General features: G+C 37.3%; 1 protein-coding gene across 2 annotated transcripts in view; it reads left to right on the top strand.

Moving 5' to 3' along the window:
• Positions 1-425: 425 nt before the first annotated feature.
• LOC128663821 (muscle M-line assembly protein unc-89) overlaps positions 426-23683 on the top strand; it is a 239574-nt gene continuing 216316 nt past the window's right edge. The window contains exons 1-3 of one of the 2 annotated variants that reach the window (XM_053718344.1): positions 426-546; positions 1125-1430; positions 5002-5138. In XM_053718344.1, the coding sequence (XP_053574319.1) occupies positions 492-546; positions 1125-1430; positions 5002-5138 (498 nt within the window). In that variant the 5' untranslated portion in view covers positions 426-491. The remainder of the gene's footprint in view (positions 547-1124; positions 1431-5001; positions 5139-23683) is intronic. The other variant, XM_053718345.1, reaches the window with a different exon arrangement.

The following is a 23683-nucleotide window of genomic DNA, read 5'->3' on the forward strand; positions in this document are numbered from 1 at the left end:
TATTTCACAATATTGCGAACATGATGTTGCCTTTTTTGATATTTCACAATATTGCAATTACGATCGCACTGTAGCAAACGTGTTCTATATTAATATATATCTATATCTCAAAGTGTCAACTGAGGTCCAAAAAAATGATCTAACAAATATCTACAAACCTTATTTATTTCAAATTGAGCTGTAATGTAATGATTGATAATGAATAGCAATTCACTATAAAAATGCCAATGTATAGCTAAATTGAGGTAGCACTCCAGTGTTATAAGCCTTTGAATAATCAGGTTTATCATGGGAAGAGTTTTCCAGCTTAAACAAAGGCTGCAAATTATACTGCTATCTTTATGTTTTTAGAAATACAAAAATTGCAGCTATCACATCTCCTCCCACCCACCTCACAGTTTCCTGAGTATAGATTCAAAGAAAGGAGAAGTTTCTATCGAGTAAGATGATAGTGACTCTCCTTTCAACAAAAAGTCACCATAACTGGATTCATGGATAATATAATATATATTCTGAGCTTCTCTTTGTGGGCCTATTTATGCCAAGGTATAGTATGAACATGGATATTTGCCTGTCTGTTTGTACTTTTTATTGTGTGTGAGGAAGAAGGGACTGATGCAGTCCATGTCTGTTTGAGATTTATGCTGTGCCTGAGGGAGAGATCATTACCCCTGTTGCTTAAACTGTACCTATTATATATATATATATATATATATATATATATATATATATATATATATATATATATTTATATACTGTGTGTGTATACAATTATGCATATAAGTATTAATCTATATCTATCTATCATATATCTATTTATCCATCATCTATCTTTCTATATGTATTTTTGGAGGAAAAATTAAAACTAGGCCCTACTGGAGCTACTAATATGTGTTATGAATGTGCCTTATTGCAGCAGTGTCTGACTAATGGGGAATATAACGGTGACATTTTCAGCACTGTCTGCACTATTGTAGATGTGATGTGGTTGCTGGCTATGCTATATTTACACATCATGTTGTTTGTAAGGGGAAATGATAATGTTGCTGTGCTCTTTAAGGATTATTTCATTGCAAGCAACCATATTAATACGAATATTTTACATTTTTATTTCATTTTTCCAGTTGGTGACACTTTCTCCATCAAACAACATCCAGCCCTTCAAGTCGCATTCAGCAATGAGATACTTTCCATCGGATGTGAAATCGTATTACCAAGTGGAGCAGCAGAATTACCCGTTAGTTCATGGTTGTATCATTATAGTGTTTATAAATCACTGAGCATTAAAGGGGATAGAATAAAAAATGGTTCCATCTCCTTGATTATAAGCCATGATTTTAGCGCACAGAGAGAATCATCTATGTATTACTGTCAAATGGAATATAAAGGAGAAAAAAAGACTGGGAGAGGAACCTATATACATGTAAGAGGTGAGACACTAGCCCAAATCTCAGAATCCTTATTTTCCTTTATCTTTTTCACCTGTGGGAAGAGTTTCCACCTGTCCAAGATTCACCTGAATAATCCTCCCGATGTCCTGGTAGAGAACCGAGAGACAAGGACAAGTGTTGCTGGAGTGATTGCCTGCAGAGTGGGTGAGAAGTCAATAGTTGCAACTGCAGTGATGGGCTGGGTGACCATCCGGTGTAGTGGCAATGAGTTTTTTCAGTTATAGGGAAAGAAGGATAATAATCCACAGTCAGCGTTAAGTGTATGGTAAAGATGGAGCACAATAGGTGCAGACGCACATGTCTGCATTGATATGGGTGGGGGGAGCCACACAATGTGCTTATGGTGCAGGGGGAGAGACAAAAAGCAACAAATGAAAAAAAACTAAGACCTGCATTCAGGGAGGATAGCTTGCATTGGGTAAAGTACGCTACTCAACTGTGCATATGAGCCTGGCACGTGAATTGCCAAGCCTACACAATGCACGACTCAATATTGTCTTGGAAATGGCTGGTGGGGAGGCAACCCCCTGTAGGCAATGAATGCTGGTTTTAAAACTAACTCCTTTCAGTGTCGTCATGCAGTGGGAGGAATACAGAAACATTTTTTCCTCCTTGTTTATCCCTCCTGGGGTAGACAATAAATTATGTCTCCTTCATGTAATTGTCACTGTCATCTTACAGCGGAGTAACAATTATTGTTTCTTCATGTCTATGTCACATATTTGGGGGGGGGGGGGAACAGACTCATACCTTCAATGGTAAGCCTCATGAATAAACAACAAAAATGTTTTTTGGGCCCCACCATACATAATACTTAGAGGGCTAGATTATACAAGTAGAGCAGTATTTTTGGGGGCTTATCAGGTTGCATTCATATTACAAGTTCCAAAAAAAGGTATTTTGCACTAGCGTTAAGCTGAATAGTGTGAAAAAAACTAACTTAAAGGGACAGTCTACACTAAAATTGTTATTGTTTAAAAAGATAGATAATGCCTTTACTACCCCTTCCCGAGCTTTGCACAACCAACATTGATATATTAATATACTTTATAACATTTAAACCTCTAAATTACTGACTGTTTCTAAGCCACTACAGACAGACTCTTATCACATGCTTTATTATTTGCTTTTCACAACAGAAGACTGCTAGTTCATGTGGGCAATATAGAAAATATTGTGCTCACGCCCGGGGGGTTATTTAAGATTTAGCACAACACAGTACTAAATGCAACTCAATAGATAATAAATAAAATGTCATGTGATCAGGGGGTTGTCAGAAGATGCTTAGATACAAGGTAATCACAGAGGTAAAAAGTACATTAAAGGGACATTATACACTTATTTTTTCTTTGCATAAATGTTTTGCAGATTATATATTTATATAGCCTATGAAGTTTTTTGTTTTTTTTAAATGTATAGTTTTGCCTTTTTTTAAATAACATTGCTCTGATTTTCAGACTCCTAACCAAGCCCCAAAGTTTTAGGAGAATACCGTCAGATACCTACTCCAGCTTGCTCCTATTTGTGTAAAGGGTCTTTTCATATGCAAAAGAAGGGGGAGGGGGGAGTGTCTTATTCCCCACTTGCAGTGGGCTTTCCAGCTACCTTTTCAACAGAGCTAAACTGAGAGCTTCTAAGTAAGTTTCTAAACAGTTTTATACTGGATTTTTATATCAGTATCTGGGCATCTTATTTTTTTATAGTAGTGTCTATTACATGCAGTTATATGAAAATTGGTGTATACTGTCCCTTTAATATAACTGTGTTGGTAATGCAAAACTGGGAATGGGTAATAAAGGGATTATCTATGTTTTAAAACAATAAAAATTCTAGTGTAGACTGTCCCTTTAAGTTTTCGTGGGCATGTATTCCCCCATAGAGATCAATGGGAAAAGAAAGTGGGAAAAAACCTAACACCAGAGATCGCGCAAACGCCATGGCCTTTTCGCATTTGCCATAGAAGTCAATGGAGAAAAAAAAGATTGTTAAAAACAAACACCCATCACGCAAACAACATAGCATATTCGCATTAGCAAATTTGAAATATTTACATTAAATACATAGTTAAAATCTTTTATTAAATATGAATATTGCATAAATGTGTTTTATCATGATCTTATCTGCTTAATGGCAAAGGGCTCTAATGCACTTATATAAATATATATATATATATGTTTATACATGTGTACATATATATCAATGTGTTTACATGTGTATATATTACTGTAAATACATATATACACATATATATATATACATTAATATATATGTACACCTAATAATATCAGCAAAATGAATATGGCTTGCAAAAACACGATTGCCTTAGTGCAAACCCGTTGGCGCCTCACTTGTAATCTAGTCCAGAGTAACTAAATAAATATAAGAAATGGAAACATTGATTTATTTATTATATAGAGACAGGAGAATTTATTTACTGAACAATATTGGAGACAACACTTTGTAAGTAACACTTCAGACTAGATGCATGGTCCCTGTAGACCCCATTATGAACCAGAGTACAAGTGGAGCGCTATTTTACACTCCCAATCGAGCATTAACTGCGCTAGAAGTAAGCTTTTTGCGCCCGTTGGGTTGCACTCTCATTACAAGATTTAAGTAAACTGTTTTTTGCTTGCACGCTATCCCGACACGCAAAAAAAAAGCCAAACTTATAATACCCAATAGAAGTCAAAGGAACAACAACAAAAAAACACCCTACTTGCTCAAAAACCCAATTGCATATTCTCAAGTGCACTAACAAGACATGAAAATATAAATATTTCACATTTCAATTGTCTTCACATAGACGAATATGTGCTATTTATTCATAAATACATATTTCTACATATATCTGATGGTATTTTGGTACAATATACATATATATATATACCTATATATATATACATGATTATATTTAGGTATAGATATATACATATATATATATATATATATATATATATATATATATATATATATATATATATATATATATATATATATATATGAATATCTATTTATAAATACATAGAACATATTCTGCTATGTGCAGAACATTGGTAAGTAGGAGCATACTTGTCAATCTGCAGAGGAGGAACTGACTCCACAACATTTATGTCTCTGACACTATGCAGGGGAGGAGCAGACTGAGTTCCTTTGTATCTAAATCACCCTTGTAGTGGAGGGATAGACTATGTTCTGTAGATAGACTTTGCTCTCTTTTGCTTCTACCACCAAACAGGGAGGGACATACTCAGCTCCTGTCTGTCTGTATCACACTTCAATGTAGGAGAGAGACTCCGCTCTCTTTCTGTATATGTCATCCAGCATAAGACACTGTCACTTTTATAATACCGTTCTATGTATTTTGCTGAATATAGAGAGGAAAATTAATTTGATTTGACAAACGGAAAACACCAAAATGTTGCCTTTGCTATGTTGATGTACTTTGAGCAATACATACAAATTCTAGTAATTCTTTCTGAAGTCTTTTGTGTGCAGTAGCTGCTCTTCTGGACAAAGAATGATCTTAACGCCATCTTTATTTTCCCAGCTTCTGGATATGTGGAACCATCAGTTGATTCTTCCCATACACTTCGTTCTTGGCTGATCGCTTTATGTGTTCTTCTTCTGCTGTCGGCCATTTCAGGAACTCTCCTACTGCTTTTGCACCTCTACTGGAAGGAACAGGTGACATTTTATAGACACTTCACTATTTTCAGAATAGTACAATCATCCTATCAATTACACAATATACAGAGACAGTGGCCTCATTCCGTCAGAAATCATGTGTAAAGTCTATTGTATGACTTTTTTCAAGGGTTTCCAAGCTCAAATCTATTAGAGATTGTTTTTCAAAGATTATATTTTCATGATTCTGAGCATAGAATTTAAAAATAAAAACATACTTATTTACTTCTATATCAAAGCAACTGACACCTAGATTTAGAGTTTTGCGGCCGAAGGGGTGCGTTAGCTCTGCGTCTTTTTTTTCTAGCGCTGCTTCTAAACAACACTGGTATTGAGAGTTCTCTGAAGGGCTGCGTTAGGCTCCAAAAAGGGAGCGTACAGGCATATTTACCGCCACTTCAACCCTCAATACCAGCGTTGCTTACGGTAGCGGCTAGCTGGAAAAACGTGCTCGTGCACGATTCCCCCATAGGAAACAATGGGGCAATTTGGGCTGAAAAAAAACCTAACACCTGCAAAAAAGCAGCGTTCAGCTCCTAACACAGCCCCATTGTTTCCTATGGGGAAACACTCTCTAAGTCTGCACCTAACACCCTAACATGAACCCCGTATCTAAACACCCCTAACCTTACACTTATTAACCCCTAATCTGCCGCCCCCGCTATTGCTGACACCTGCATTACACAATTAACCCCTAATCTGCTGCTCAAGACACTGCACCACCTACATTATACCTTTGTACCCCTAATCTGCTGCCCCTAACATCGCCGACACCTATATTATATTTATTAACCCCTAATCTGCCCTCCCAACGTCGCCGCTACCTTAACTACACTTATTAACCCCTAATCTGCTGACCGGACCTCGCCGCTACTCTAATAAAGTTATTAACCCCTAAAACTCTGCACTCCCGCCTCGCAAACCCTATAATAAATAGTACTAACCCCTAATCTGCCCTCCCTAACATCGCCACCACCTAACTTCAAGTATTAACCCCTAATCTGCCGACCGGACCTCACCACTACTCTAATAAATGTATTAACCCCTAAAGCTAAGTCTAACCCTAACACCCCCCTAAATTAAATATAATTTTAATCTAACGAAATAAATTAAATCTTATTAACTAAAGTATTCCTATTTAAAACTAAATACTTACCTGTAAAATAAACCCTAATATAGCTACAATATAATGGATAATTATATTGTAGCTATTTTAGGATTTATATTTATTTTACAGGCAACTTTTTATTTATTTTAACTAGGTACAATAGCTATTAAATAGTTATTTACTATTTAATAGCTACCTAGTTAAAATAATTACAAAATTACCTGTAAAATAAATCCTAACCTAAGTTACAATTAAACCTAACACTACACTATAATTAAATAAATTACCTACAATTACCTACAATTAACTAAACTAAACTAAATTACAAAAAAACCCACTAAATTACAAAAAATAAAAAAAGATTACAAGAATTTTAAACTAATTACACCTACTCTAAGCCCCCTAATAAAATAACAAAGCCCCCCAAAATAAATAAAATTTCCCTACCCTAATCTAAATTACAAAAGTTAACAGCTCTATTACCAGCCCTTAAAAGGGCTTTTTGCGGGGTATGCCCCAAAGTAATCAGCTCTTTTGCCTGTAAAAAAAACACAATACCACCCCCCAACATTAAAACCCACCACCCACATACCCCTACTCTAACCCAAACCCCCCTTAAATAAACCTAACACTACCCTCCTGAAGATCTCCCTACCTTGAGTCGTCTTCACCCAACCGGGCCAAAGTCTTCATCCGATGGGGCAGAAGAGGACATCCAGACCGGCAGAAGTCTTCATCCTATCTGGGCAGAAGAGGACATCCAGACCGGCAGACATCTTCATCCAAGCGACATCTTCTATCTTCATCCATCCGACGAGGAGCGGCTCCATCTTCAAGACCTCCGGCGCGGAACATCCTCCTTCCCCGATGACTACCCGACGAATGAAGGTTCCTTTAAGTGACGTCATCCAAGATGGCGTCCCTCGAATTCCGATTGGCTGATAGGATTCTATCAGCCAATCGGAATTAAGGTAGGAAAAATCTGATTGGCTGATCCAATCAGCCAATCAGATTGAGCTTGCATTCTATTGGCTGTTCCGATCAGCCAATAGAATGCGAGCTCAATCTGATTGGCTGATTGGATCAGTCAATCGGATTGAACTTGAATCTGATTGGCTGATTAAATCAGCCAATCAGATTTTTCCTACCTTAATTCCGATTGGCTGATAGAATCCTATCAGCCAATCGGAATTCGAGGGACGCCATCTTGGATGACGTCATTTAAAGGAACCTTCATTCGTCGGGTAGTCGTCGGGGCAGGAGGATGTTCCGCGCCGGAGGTCTTGAAGATGGAGCCGCTCCTTGTCGGATGGATGAAGATAGAAGATGCCGCTTGGATGAAGATGTCTGTCGGTCCGGATGTCCTCTTCTGCCCGGATAGGATGAAGACTTCTGCCGGTCTGGATGTCCTCTTCTGCCCCATCGGATGAAGACTTCGGCCCGGTTGGGTGAAGACGACTCAAGGTAGAGAGATCTTCAGGGGGGTAGTGTTTGGTTTATTTAAGGGGGGTTTGGGTTAGAGTAGGGGTATGTGGGTGGTGGGTTTTAATGTTGGGGGGTGGTATTGTGGGTTTTTTTTACAGGCAAAAGAGCTGATTACTTTGCCCCGCAAAAAGCCCTTTTAAGGGCTGGTAATAGAGCTGTTAACTTTTGTAATTTAGATTAGGGTAGGGAATTTTTTTTATTTTGGGGGGCTTTGTTATTTTATTAGGGGGCTTAGAGTAGGTGTAATTAGCTTAAAATTCTTGTAATCTTTTTTTATTTTTTGTAATTTAGTGTTTTTTTTTGTAATTTAGTTTAGTTTAGTTAATTGTAGGTAATTGTAGGTAATTTATTTAATTTATTTCATTATAGTGTAGTGTTAGGGTTAATTGTAACTTAGGTTAGGATTTATTTTACAGGTAATTTTGTAATTATTTTAACTAGGTAGCTATTAAATAGTTATTAACTATTTAATAGCTATTGTACATGGTTAAAATAAATACAAAGTTGCCTGTAAAATAAATATTAATCCTAAAATAGCTACAATATAATTATTTGTTATATTGTAGCTATATTAGGGTTTATTTTACAGGTAAGTATTTAGCTTTAAATAGGAATACTTTAGTTAATAATATTTAATTTATTTTGTTAGATTAAAATTATATTTAATTTAGGGGGGTGTTAGCTTTAGGGGTTAATACATTTATTAGAGTAGCGTCGAGTTCTGGTCGGCAGATTAGGGGTTAATACTTGAAGTTAGGTGGCGGCGATGTTAGGGAGGGCAGATTAGGGGTTAATACTATTTATTATAGGGTTTTTGAGGCGGGAGTGCAGCGGTTTAGGGGTTAATAACTTTATTAGAATAGCGTTGAGGTCCGGTCAGCAGATTAGGGGTTAATAAGTGTAGGTAAGGTAGCAGCGACGTTTGGGGGGCAGACTAGGGGTTAATAAATATAATATAGGGGTCGGCGGTGTTAGGGGCATCAGATTAGGGGTTCATAGGGATAATGTAGGTGGCGGCGGTGTGCGGTCAGCAGATTAGGGGTTAAAAAAATGTATTATAGTGGTGGGGATGTGGGGGGACCTCGGTTTAGGGGTACATAGGTAGTTTATGGGTGTTAGTGTACTTTATAGCACAGTAGTTAAGAGCTTTATAAACCGGCGTTAGCCCAGAAAGCTCTTAACTTCTGACTTTTTTTTGCGGCTGGAGTCTTGTCGGTAGAGGGTCTACTGCTCACTTCAGCCAAGACTCTAAATACCGGCGTTAGGAAGATCCCATTGAAAAGATAGGATACGCAATTGGCGTAAGGGGATCTGCGGTATGTAAAAGTTGCAGCTTGAAAGTGAGCGTTAGGACCCCTTAACGCTGCTTTTGACGGCTAACGCAGAACTCTAAATCTAGGCGTTAGTTTTTTTGGTATCCTTTTTGTTGAAGAGCATATTTAACATATAAAGTATTTGCACGTGCATTGAACTCATAGCAGCATTGTTTGCAATAGTGTACATGTGCACTCTCCCAAACATATCTAGATGTGCTCTTCTACAAATCATCCAAAGGGAACAATATTAATTTGATGATAGAAGTTAATTGGAAAGTTGTAAAAATTGGATGCTCTTTCTGAATCATGCAAATTTAAATTTGCCTTAAAGGTTTCTGTAAATGTATTTGTACCACAATAACACTTTTAAGTTTTTTAGTTTTTTTTTTTCAAATTCAACTGACTAGATCCCTTAAAAATCCATTTTGGTCTGTTTCAAGAGTACAGGGCATATTTAGGCTCGCTGGAAACAGAAGTTATGGAGCAACGGTCTAAAGACCGCTGCTCCATAACCGGTCCACCTGCTTATTTGATCTGGTTGATTGACACCCCCTGCTAGCGGCCAATTGGCCGCGAATCTGCAGGGGGCGGCATTGCACCAGCAGTTCACAAGAACTGCTGGTGCAATGATAAATGCCAAGAGCGTATGCTGTCGGCATTTATCGATGTGCAGCAGACATGATCCGCAATATTGGATCATGTCCGCTCGCACATTAATAAATAGGCCCCATTATCTTGATTTTTTTTAATGTTTTTGCACATTTATACCCAATCTTTTTTTTTTTTTAAATATATTAAAAATAATTCATTTTAAAGGTATAGAAAGGTCAAAATGTGCATGGGTGCGTTTCATTTTTAAATTGAAGGATTTTTGCAATATACTTCCATTAGCAAAATGCTTCTAGTAAACGTTATTACTGTTTTTCAGCGGCATACGCACATATGCTGTGAGGAGCCTCAGGGTACACCAACATGACAGATTGTCATGATATCTGAACTAGAGCACAGATTAAATGAACAGCTGATTAGTAACCATGGTTACTAACCTGCTCTCACCAATCATTATTTCCCCTTTGCTCTAGTTCAGATATCATGAAAATCTGGCACTTTGGTGTACCCTGAGGACTGGAGTTGAAATACACTGTTCTAGCGTACGGTTGCTGTTATATCAGGTATCATATTATTATAATAGTGATTTAAACAGCCACTCTGTGTATTGGGCTAGATTAATTGAATCTTGTTAGGCTGCCAACAAGCCTTGTTAAGGTGAGCTTATGTTTGAAGTGAACCCATCTGTTCCAGTATTTAGGGATCAATCACAATCTATTGTTAATTTGCTTCCAAAAAGTCTTACTGCTTTGCAACCAAGGGCCAGATTACAAGTGGAGCGCAAACGTTTGTGCCCAAGCAATAAGGGATTTATTTCGGGGGTGGTTGCGCTCGCCAGGCTTACCGCTGGTATTACAAGTTGAAAGTAAATGTGATTGCTTAAAGGATCATTAAATACAGTAGATTTGCATAATCAACAAATGCATGATAAAAAGACAATGCAATAGCACTTAGTCTAAACTTCAAATGACTAGTAAATTTTTTTCTAACAATTTTTTAAGTTATGTCTATTTCCACTCCCCCTGTATCATGTGACAGCCATCAGCCAATCACAAATGCATATACGTATATTCTGTGAATTCTTGCACATGCTCAGTAGGAGCTGGTGACTCAAAAAGTATAAATCTAAAAAGACTGTGCACATTTTGTTAATGGAAGTAATTTGCAAAGTAGTTTAAAATTGCATGCTCTATCTGACTCATGAAAGTTTAATTTTCACTTGAGTGTCCCTTTAAGCCCAATTGTGATTTACGCTAGAATCATTACCGCGACATCAGAGCTTTGGTTAACTTTTTCGCTAAACATAAAAGTGTCACAAAACACATCAAAAATACATTACAAAGTACAGTTACACTGATAATAACATTAATAATAATTATTCAAAAATATATTGCATTAAAAAGTTCAAAGGGCTCAAAGATCTCAGGTGTTAGAGGGAAAAAAAAGCAGGCAAAGGGCTTTAACATTGAGATATTTACATACTGTATACATCTCTAGAGATGTATATGTTTGTGTTTCTATGTCTGTACATATGTATTTATGTGTTTATATGTGTATTTATGTATTTACAGACGTATATACACATAGAAACACATAAATATATATTTATACATATATTGATATATACAGAAGTGCATTGGAGCCCTTTGCAGTTAAAGGGACACTGAACCCAAAATTTTTCTTTCGTGATTCAGATAGAGCATGCAATTTTAAGCAACTTTCTAATTTACTCCTAGGGGTCTATCTATCAAGCTCCGGATACAGCTTGAGGCCCCGTGTTTCTGGCGAGCCTACAGGCTGGACAAAAACACCAGTTATGAAGCAGCGGTCTAAAGACCACTGCTCCATAACCTGTCCGTCTGCTCTGAGCAGACGGACACACATCGCCGCAATTCAACCCGATAGAGTACGATCGGGTTGATTGACACCTCCCTGCTGGCAGCCGATTGGCCGCGATTCTGCAGGGGGCGGCGTTGCACCAGCAGCTCTTGTAAGCTGCTGGTGCAATGCTGAATACGGAGAGCGTATTGCTCTCCGTATTCAGCGAGGTCTGGCGGACCTGATCCACACTGTCGGATCAGGTCCGCCAGACTTTGTTAAATAGAGGCCCTATTATCAATGTTTCTTCGTTCTCTTGCTATCTTTATATAAAAAAGAAGGCATCTAAGCTTTTTTCTTGGTTCAGAACTCTGGACAGCAGTTTTTGATTGGTGGATGAATTTATCCACCAATCAGCAAGGACAACCTAGGTTGTTCACCAAAAATGGGCCGGCATCTAAACATTCTTGCATTTCAAATGAAGATTCCAAGAGAATGAAGAAAGTTTGATAATAGGATTAAATTATAAAGTTGCTTAAAATTTCATGCTCTATCTGAATCACAAACATTTTTTTTGGGTTCAGTGTCCCTTTAAGTAGATGAAAGCATGTTAAAGCATTTCCTCCTGGCTCTTTCATCTAGTTTGAAGCGACGTCCTTATCCAGAGAGGGTCTGTGTTGTACCTAATACCTTCCACTTCTTAATAATAGATTTCTCTGTGCTTCTAGGCATTGATACAGCCTTTGATATTTACTTGTATCCATCTCCTGACTTGTAATAGTAGAGAAAAAAGATACTGATGACACTACCAGTGTTGTTACCCAATATTAATTCATTATATCTGTAATATTATCATATACGCATGTGATGATATACTGTTAGGGAAAGGGTGCTGTACACAAAAATAGAATTCAAAGGAAAAGAAGTAAGAGGTACTTGCAAAAGAGTGTACAAATTAGCACTCACAACACTACTAATTATAATACTAGGCAGAACAAAAAATACAAACGGGCCCCACGAAGAGGGGAAAGTGTTAAAACATAACTTTTAATAATCCAATAATATAAAAGTATGTTAAAACCACAAAAAGGACAAGAGTATGCCTAATAACATGATCTGCAAACCGTGTCAAGGATAACGGTGCTGGAACATCCAGAAATCAGAAATGCGAAAACCAAAAGGTTTTCCAGGAGAAGTGTATATATCTATATATTCTATAATATAAGGGTGTACCCTGAATGGTAATGCAAGGTAATATTACGAGATATCTCCCTAGTGTAATAAGCAACACTATTATAACGAACTAGTCAGTCCCTGATAACCAGAAACAGAGGGCTGACAAAGTGTACAATTATGTCACTTACTAGTTATTGATGTGCTGGCACATAGGTATCCATTATCTAGTTAGGATAAGAAAACTAAATACATTTGAATCCGTTATAGGGTTTCTGATGGAATACTATGTCCGAAAATTATATTAAATAATTCATAAGCATACTTGTGTACATAATACCTAGACTGTAAATTCAGTATCGTATAAGTCACTACTGAATTACTATGTACACAAGTATGCTTATGAATTATTTAATATAATTTTCGGACATAGTATTCCATAAGAAACCCTGTAACGGATGCAAATGTATTTAGTTTTCTTTTTTTTTTTTTTTTTTTTATATAGTTTTTATTTGAGGTTCATTTAAAGGCATACAACATTGCATAAATATATTCTTATATCACATGAGATAAGACAACAGTGTTACAAGGAGTACTGACAACAAAAATTGGATTACAAAAAACACAAGGCTAATAATATATGTACCATGTGAACATTAATGGAGTGCCTGTCACCTAGGGACCTTCTAAATGATACAGTAGGTTTCACTTGGACCCACTAACATGAACAAAAATATTTGAGCAAAAGAAGGTGATTTCAAACCTAGGAGACCACTTATGAATTCCAAATGATAAACCTCATTTTTATAATGCTTTTATATCATGTTTACCAAATAAACTTAAAACATTTTTCTTATAACTTCATAGGCCACTATTGGACCTAACTGAAATATTAACTCAAGGTAGGAAAGTAAAATTATTTTAGCACGTTCAATTTGTAGGTAATGTTGAAAGTTATAATAATGGTTGCGGCATAGGCAAGAGAAGCCGCGTATGTAGTTTTCCTTAACAAGGGGACACATTATAGATGGGGGGGGGGGGGGGAGGTGAGTATATATATATATGCAGTAGGTTATATAAATTAAATAAGCAGGCTATAGTCTTACGGAGCAATATTGCTTTATATAGCAGTGCATGGGCATATGAGACCCTGAGGAAATGTGAGAGAGGAATGGGTTACATATGAGGCCAATAGCTTATCTATCACAGTAGGGCAATATGTGCCATGTTCCCAGACTAGTAGCAATACAAAGCTAGAGATATGAGAGTTAGAGGTGAAGTGTTGCTCCGCTATATACGATGGTTACTATATACAATTTAGGTATAATAAGATACATAGTTCCTATTCAAACAGAGGTAGAAAAATTGTGCATTCATATGAGAACATGGGAAACTATTGCTTGGAGGTTTAAACTAAGCATGTTTCAACAACCTGTCTATATGGAGAGTTTCATGAGCAACTGAATGGCTATTAAATACAGGAATAGAGAGTGCTGATTTACATGTAAGGCCTATATTATATCTAGCAGGATAGGACCTAACTGTCCAAACTTAAGATTTGGTACAATTTCCATAACTTATTTAAGATACAGCGACAGAGGGGATAATGTCTGGGATGAATAACGCAGGACCAGCCTGCTCAATAAAGCCTTATGGGTATTTTGAGGTTTTGAGATAATGTAAAATTTTTCTTCTAAACAAAATATTTGCTAGATAGGGGATGAGAGATGTCCAAGCTTCCATTGAAATTATTCATGAACACCGCACATCCCCTTATAATAAGATATATACATGCAAGTCAATAATAAAACAAATAATGCTATTGTTCATGCAATTGTTAAGTGGGGATTAAAAAAAAAAAAAAAATGCTGCAACTACCTTTAACACTTCAAATATACCAGCGTTGTCATAAAGAAAGAAGGGAAGCTACATCTTTATACCTGAGTTGTCTTAGATCTTATCTCCTGGGCATGGGCCCTATACCCAGTAAGAATCCAGTCATGACTCTGCGGCAAATTACAAGGTGTTATCATTCCATATATTTTAGCTTTACCCTTAAGAAGATTGTATGATTTGTTTTATATCAAAGGTATGCTTATTAAACTGTGAATCAGAGGGGGCTGACTAGTATATTGAGAGAGACTATAGCGGTATCCAATTAAAAAAAAAGTAGCTTGCATAATGCAGTGATGTATTTAAACTAGGCATCTCTAATCCTCCTATGCTGCATCTGTAATCCTGTAATGCAAGGGTATGGAAACTCCTGGTGGTAATGGCTCTCACTTAATTGTCAATATTAGACACATAATGTGAAATGGAGTAAGTATCAAACACTTATTTATCCTGCATTCAGTATAAAGTTGTAAGGTGACAAATCTCAGGTTACTAGAGCTAAGTAGTAAATTATTAGGTTGCTAAAATACAAATGGAGAGCAAGCATGGTTCTTTAACTATCATGAGTGTCAAATATGTGGAATGCAAAGCATAATATTCACGAGCTAGCTGAAAGCCTTTAAATTTACCACATGCAAGATATAGCCTTAATCAGCAGAGAGCATAATATAGCAATTCTTATTTAGAAGTTGCTGTCTGAAAGCTATCTGCTTGTTACTAATACAGAGTATGAGAAACAGAGAACTCAATGTGAACATATGTAACTTGCAGCAAAAGTGCAAAAGCTAACAGTGAATCAGTAGCATCTGCAGCCTTTCAATACCCATTGTGGCGCATAAGCAGATGCACACTAATACACTGAAAAGCATAATTATGATAGGAACTCATATGTAACATAACATATAGACTTAATGCTAATTTTAAACAAACAGTGTGGAGCAGTACATTGATAAGCAGATGGTGCTACATATTAATTCAGGAACTGTTATTGAAAACAATGAAGATATTATAGTATAGTGTGTATAAAGGTCTGCAGGCAGGGCAGGGGGAAAACAGTGAGGATATCAACTCTAGAATTTTAACAGTAACTCAGTTCCAGTAGTTGTGAACAAGCTGTCGATATAGAATTTAGTTATGTCTCATAGCAGTCTTAGCCTGACAAGGTATGCATTATCATAAGGAGGTTTTTAAAGAAGTCCCAATGTCCACAGACCACGAATGGTATGTTCAAATTAACCAATGCCCCTTCGTTGGCCATATGGAGCACACTGACCTTGATGCGCAAGTCCCTGCAATGACCTCCACTTAGCAAGGAAATTATTGCTTAAAATATGGTGCGCTAATAGCCTTTCATATTTATGGTGCTGCATCCCTTGACCTCTCCTCTCCAGCATGGGCATCGTGAAAAGCTTCAATAGTGTAGAATTTCGCCTGCCTGATGTGAGCTTGTAATTCTTCTCTGACCTCACAATTTCCCCTCCACAGGCCCGCAGTCCGTCAGATGCAGTCTCGCCTGTGGCAAACACCTTTCGCTGCTGAACCGGGTTGTTAGCTGATGCCTGCGCTGAAGTAAGATCGTGCCGAGCGGTTCCAGTTATCTCTCGGTCTGTTACTCCAACCTCCGGTCTCAATCTAGGAGCAGTCTTTGGAGTCGTTGGAACAGTATTCTGTGCGTCTGCCGCTCCTCCCCAGGCCGCCATCATGCTTTTCTCGAGGCTGGAGAAGTGGTTGCGCAGCAGGCTATGTAGTGACTCCACAAAAGTATGGCTTAAGAGTTCCATTGTAGTTGTGTATTGTTCCGCCTGATTTCATAAGAGCCCACCAGCTAGGTCAGCAAAAGCGGTGATCGCGACTAGATGCTCTCACTAATTAGGTCTGCCCAGGGTTCTGAAAATGGCCGCTCCACAAAGCCTCTGTGAAAAAACAAGGGCCTCTCCCAATAGGCATTATCACGCTAGCTATGGAGGTGTGCTAGGCTCCAGACCTCATATATTGGTTCCCTGATACTCAGGTTGTCTTGTTTTTTTAAAAGTTAGGCTGATCAGATCGGTCAATGTTTAATTTAAAAGTATAGATTGAGCAGAGCTGTATAGGCATGCGACCTCTCTGTTTCAGCGTTGGCTCCGCCCCGTATTTAGTTTTCTTATCCTAACTAGATAATGAATACCTATGTGCCAGCACATCAATAACTAATAAGTGACATCATTGTACACTTTAATCCAAATCCATAAATAAATACAGCACCACTGAGTGTGCACGGTGGTAAGGAAAAACTGCAATTCCTCAATATATAAATGTTATACATGCAATCCACCAGCACTTGTAGGTATAAAAAGTATCTTTTATTGAAGATCAAGTTAAAACAAGCAACGTTTCGTGACCCTATGTCACTTAGCATGACTAAGTGACATAGGGTCACGAAACGTTGCTTGTTTTAACTTGATCTTCAATAAAAGATACTTTTTATACCTACAAGTGCTGGTGGATTGCATGTATAACATCATTGTACACTTTGTCAGCCCTCTGTTTCTGGTTATCAGGGACTGACTAGTCCGTTATAATAGTGGTGCTTATTACACTAGGGAGATATCTCGTAAAATTACCTTACTTTACCATTTAGTGTACACCCCTTAATATTATAGAATATATAGATATATACACTTCTCCTGGAAAACCTTTTGGTTTCTCGCATTTCTGAATTCTGGATGTTCCAGCACCGTTATCCTTGACACGGTTTTCAGATCATGTTATTAGGCATACTCTTGTCCTTTTTGTGGTTTTAACATATTTTTATATTATTGGATTATTAAAAGTTATGTTTTAACACTTTCCCCTCTTCGTGGGGCCCGTTTGTATTTTTTGTTCTGCCTAGTATTATAATTAGTAGTATTGTGAGTGCTAATTTGTACACTCTTTTGCAAGTACCTCTTACTTCTTTTCCTCTGAGATCTCCTGACTTGTGCCTGTCCATTAAACTTATATTCAATAAAGTACATTGAACAAAAAGGATACTAAAAAAGCACTCATGAGAACTCTGCAATAAATTTATACTAGAGAACTGAAGATCACATAAGTTAAAAATATATCTTTATTAGAACGTATTTAAAAAAAATGGGTATAATTAAAACTAAAATGTCAGCAGATACTTATTTCAGTTAACCAACTGATTTGTGATGGGCTAGTGCTGGTGGTCTGGTTAAAAGGTTCCCAATAATGGACACTATTAATATCTTGATTTCTAATGGTATCGTTATAGATATTGCTACAACTACAATATTGGTATAATGACCAGTTTATCAACTTAGTATATCATATGAAGACCCAATCTATATTTGCACAGTAAATATTTGTGCTTATTAAGTTATTGAATTGTTCCAGAACTGAAATATCACCAGTTCCCCAACATATAAATTATAATAGCACCACTGATGCAAATTGTTCTTCTAATGACAATTGTTGAAAAACATACATATGGGTTTATATTATAGCTTTGTATATCTATAAATATCGGACTCCCCACTTGTGCAATATAAGGCTACGATGTAGCTTGTTACATTGAGACCCACTAAGTTATTATGTTGATATTATGTGTATCAACACCATTAGTGTGATATCCTGTTTGTCAATTTTAACACATTATTTGAAGATCCTTTTAATGCACATTGGGTCTTGGTGCTTATTGAATTCTAAAATTATTCTAGAGCTGTATCACCAGTTCCCTGAGTTGTAAATAATAATATCACCACTAATGCGGATTGGACTTATAATATTGTTTGTTGAAAGACTTGCATGCAATTTTATTTAAAGCTGTGAATGTCAATACACAACCATCTTCTCAATTCTGTTATATAAGCGCAACCATGTAGTTCACTACAATATGATACACTCAGTTATTATAACACTATTATGCGTAGCTATTAAAAGTGATCAGTGATCAATTGTGAGACTCAATACTGTCAGTTGACAGCTAAGTTGTTAATATTCAGTAATGTAGATAAATATCCACTGCGATTATATATGTACCACCAGAGATTTGTGATTATACGTTCTTGAGACTGTTATAGTATTCTACCTATCTCAAAAAAAACCTTAAAGATACTGGTTAGCTGTTCACAGTGTTCATTATAAACTGTCAGCTGAGCGAATAGAGATATCGGCTCCTCACGCTGTGTACACAAGTTTCTACTGTTTGTGATTTGCTTATACGGTCTAAGCTAGGAGACCAACAATACCCCAGTAATTACAAAAAGTTTGCTCAGACTAGAGCACCACGATTTGCCCCAATATCTGCTAACAAGTGTCCGTTAAAAATCAAAGTACTGAGCTCCCATTAGCTCACTCCCCTCTCCCTTTGTCCTTTTTGTGGTTTAACATATTTTTATATTATTGGATTATTAAAAGTTATGTTTTAAAACTTTCCCCTCTTCGTGGGGTCCGTTTGTATTTTTTGTTCTGCCTAGTATTATAATTAGTAGTATTGTGAGTGCTAATTTGTACACTCTTTTGAAAGTACCTCTTACTTGTTTTCCTTTGAGATCTCCTGACTTGTGCCTGTCCATAACATTATCCCAGAGATCTTTTGACAGTGCCTTGCCACCCATAGTTGATTGTTTGCTTCAGTTGCACTACCAGGGACTGAGATGCTCCAGTTTTTTATTTTTTTTATTTTTTTAGACAATTTTAAGATTGTCATGTCTGCAATTAAACAGTTCTAGCCTCTTGGAAAATTAAAATATGGTACACAAAGAACACATTTGTAGAAAGTACACCCTTTGGCGCATCAAATGAGGGGCTACATGTATCTCTAGCACATAATTGAGGTGCGCAACAATTAATAGAATATGGTGCTTTGCATTAAAAAATATATTTTTTTTTAGTAAAGAGCCATATTCCACTTATTATTACATTGTCTATTTTTGTGCTAGCAATACATGTGGCCCCTCATTTGATGCAGCTTGGTGTGTAGTTTCTAGAAATATTTAGTTTATATACCACTAGTTGGTAAGCCTGCCCAGAGGGCAGTCTATATGTTGTAAATACAACCCCCAAGCTACAAAAAATCCAAAATAAAAAAATTAAACCTAATCCCTCTGAAAATAAAAAAGTGGTTTAGGGGTTAATAGATGTATTAGGTAGTTTGCGATGTTGGGGTTTGCGGATTTAGGGGTTAATAATTTTATTAGGTAGTTGTTGTTTTTTTGCTTAATACTTTGTACGGGCGCTTAGGTTTTTTTTTTTAATACTTATTGCGGGCGATAATTATTTTTTTTAATACTTATTGCGTGCAGTTAGGTGTGTTTTTTCATACTTATTGCGGGCAGTTTTTTTTGCCAGTTTTTTTTTTTTTTTGTAATGTTCTGCTTGCCTTCGCTGCATCCCGGTGGATTACGAAAATGGCACGGTGGTGAAAGAATCCACCCTGCCATTTTCAGAATCCACCGGGATGCATCTTACGGTGGATTCTTTCACCACCCTGCCATTTTCGGAATCGAACGGGATGCAGCTTACGGTGGATACTTTCACCACCCTGCCATGTTTCGTAATCCACCTGAATGCAGCTTTGCTGCATCCAGGTGAATTCTTTTGGCTGTGCGCGCAGTCAACATTCTGTTGGCTGCCTCGCACTACCAACATTCGATTGAGGATGCGTGTGCAACTGCCGACGGCGACGGACATTATAAATGCAATTATAGTATAGATATGCATCATCAGTGAAGGAATCAGTTTGAGTTCATAGAGAACTCAGTTGCTTCCTCAGCACTGAGACGGTTAGCCATAATTCTCTTTATCAATAAATAAATAGATATTTTTAAAGGAATTAAGTCACTAAAAAATATATAATTTTTATTGCAAAAAATAAGCTTCTTTGAATTAAAAATACAGAAGTTTTTAAAGCTGGAGAAAACTGCGTAAAGAGGGTGTTTTATTCATCTTCCACGCACGCTAAGAGACTGATTATAAAAATATAATTTAGTGTTTTTTTTTTAAATAGCATTCCTCTCCTCAACCATTTAATAATTTGTAACCACATTATCCAGGTGATCATCGGATTACAAATATAAAATCTGTCCGTATTGTAAAAGGGAATGCAACATTTCTGTTAGGTGATCACTGCGGTAACGCTGGTTACCACGGTGATCATTTAGCTATAATACTTAAACTGATATTTATTTTTAAAAAGTAAACAAAAGTTTGTTTTTATAAAATGTATTTTGGGGGTCTCTAGGCAATTTTGATCTTTATTTATGTGCCTTTAGAGACCCCCAAATCCTTTTTTTTTTTTTTTTACTTTTTTTAAATATGTTTTTTTAAACTTTTTTTATTTTTTATGGTACATCCCAAAGACTTATACCACTGGAAAGGGTAGAGGATTACCTTTCCAATGGTGCATCTAAGCAGCATGCCCCCATCTCCTTATAACTGACAATTGTCAGTTTTAAATAAAGTTGTGCAATGACATTATCGTGTCATTGTACGTGACGTCACTGCATGTAACGTGAGTTGATGGAGGTCCCCAGACCTCCATCAAGGTGGGTGAGGGCTAGCGACGACTTTGAGCCGTCGTTAGCACCTGAGTGGGAAACTTTGCGACGGCTTAGGGTCGCCGTTAGCACTCAAATAGAAACTAGGAGGTCTCCTGAAACTGACTGATACAATAGCCTATTCACACCTCTTAATGTTACAGAAAAACTATTTTCCTTTTTTCATTTACATCTATTATTTGTTAAAGCACTTTTTCTATTTTGGCGTGAACTCAAAACAAGATGGCAACTAAAGTTTTTTTCATTTGTTTTTAGATCAAGATTAACAATGCAAGATATTAATGTCTAGCAGAAGAGAGTTTTCACAACTTTTCCTATTTAAAAGTTTGTACACTATAAATATAGTTTCTGAAAAATTACAAGGTTTCCATTACTGAAACTATTAAGCAGCTTCAATAACAACAAACTGTAAATACTCTCTGTTCAGAATGAGGTTTATTTACAGGATACAGTTCTGTACAGTGAGAATTAACAATTTAGTGTATTTGAATATATCTTTCCTTCGTGTATCTTTGTATTGTACCAAATAAAATCCCCCTAAACTAATACCAGCTTCTTTACGGTAATATAACTGTTTCATGAGCCAGTGAGATATCTTGCAGCTCTTTTGACATACTCATAGCAGTCTTCCTCTTTTCTGTCCTAAGATATGGTGAGTCTACGGCTTCATCATTTACTGTTGGGAATATCACTCCTGGCCAGCAGGAAGAGGCAAAGAGCACCACAGCCAAGCTGTTAAACCTCACTCCCCTACCCCCCAGTCATTCTCTTTGCCTTCGGTGCATGGAGGAGGTGAAGTTTTGGTGTCTGAAGAAAATTGGATTTATTTCTCTTCAATCAAGATTTTATTGTTTTAGAAAGCCAGAATAGGTTTACTCTGATCCTTTTCAAGATTGGGTCTAGCCGTACTCCACGTTAGCCTCTTCAGTAGAGCAGTGGTGGCTTTAAAGCAGTTAGGAACTTGTGAAGTGTGCTTCGCTGCATTTTCTTAACAAGTTGCTGCCCTGGTATGGAAAGCCAGAGTAGGTTTACTCTGTTCTTTCTTTTTCCACAGGGTTCTGTAAGGAGTGGTGTCCTTCCATACCGTGAGAGTTGTCTTCCTGTCTGATCGCTAGAGATGCAGGTAAGTGCCTTATGTCTTCTGGGGTTGGATAGGAGGCTGGCACTGAAGGGTTAAACCACAACTATTATATGAAGGGGTTAACCATTCCTTTAAGACTGCATTTTATGGGGACTAATATCCTGAGTTCAGGATTATTTCAGGCAGGGGCAGGCACTATGCTTTGTGGCAGAGACTGGGGTTAATTCCTTTAAGGAGGAAGGAGTTAACTCCATATCTTTGGCATTTTTTCAGAGACTTTATGAGGAATCAGTATACGCAAGAGGAATATTGCTTTATCACTGGCATGTGTGTTTGCACTGTGTTTGGGAGGCACTTTGATATTGCATCTTGCGATCTTGTGAAACTGCGCTTTACAGCTTCAGACCAGCTTCAGACCAGTGTCATGTCTTTCTTGCTCCGTTACAGCTAAAGACTTTGCAGAGCGGTTCTTGACAGAATTTGACAAACAACGCTCTGTTAGGCTAATGTAGGAGCAGGTAGGCACCTTAGTCTTAGGGCTGAAGTGTAGAGGAGCAATAAATCAATAATTTGTTTTAGTAATTAGTTTTCTGGTGCCATCATTTACTGTTTATGGAGTTGTAACTCACAGGACACAGTTTATTATTTAGCATGTTTTGTCTCTTAAAGGGACAGAACACAATTTAAAAATTTAATTTTTAATTTTGTGAAAAATTTTTTTGTTCCTCATGTATAGACAGAACTTTAAGGAATAAAGATAGACTTTTTGTTTCTGAGCCAACAGTCTCTCAGGATGATGCTATTCAGGCAATGCCACAGTTTTCCCCTCAGAAGTCCCAAGCCTTAATGGTGTCACATGCAGTGCCCTGCGGTTCCTCTCATGCTCCTGGAGGAGTTTATTTGCAAGCAGAAATTGCTGCCCAGGTATCCTCTGCGGTATCTGTGACTTTAGCTGCCATTCCCATGCTACAGGGTAAACGCAAGAGGAAAATTAGGGATTCAGATAGTAGGGTTTCTGTTCCGACTTCTGCTACCCAAGTTGCTCTTTCTCATAAGTCTGATGAGGAAAATACGTCGGTAGCTTCTGAGGGTGAAATCTCAGATTCGGACAGTATAATTCCTTCATCTGATGCTGAAGTTGTATCCTTCAGATTTAAGCTTGAACACCTCCATGTACTTTTAAAGGATGTTTTGGCTACTCTTGATGACCTAGATACTGCTACCGTTGTCAAACCCTAGGAAATCTGACAAGCTTAATAAATACTTTGTTGTTCCTTCCACTGTGGAGGTCTTTCCTGTGCCAGACCGTGCTATGGAGATTATAGCACAGGAATGGGGGAGGCCTGGGATTCCCTTTTCCCCATCTCCTGTCTTTAAGAAGATGTTTCCTGTTGCTGACTCCATTAAGGAGTCGTGGCAAATGGTGCCTAAAGTAGAAGGGGCCATTTCTACTCTGGCTAAGAGAACTACTATTCCTATTGAGGATAGCTGCTCCTTTAAGGATCCAATGGACAAAAAGC

The sequence above is a fragment of the Bombina bombina genome, chromosome 6, assembly GCF_027579735.1.
Source record: "Bombina bombina isolate aBomBom1 chromosome 6, aBomBom1.pri, whole genome shotgun sequence".
NCBI classification, from domain to species: domain Eukaryota; kingdom Metazoa; phylum Chordata; class Amphibia; order Anura; family Bombinatoridae; genus Bombina; species Bombina bombina.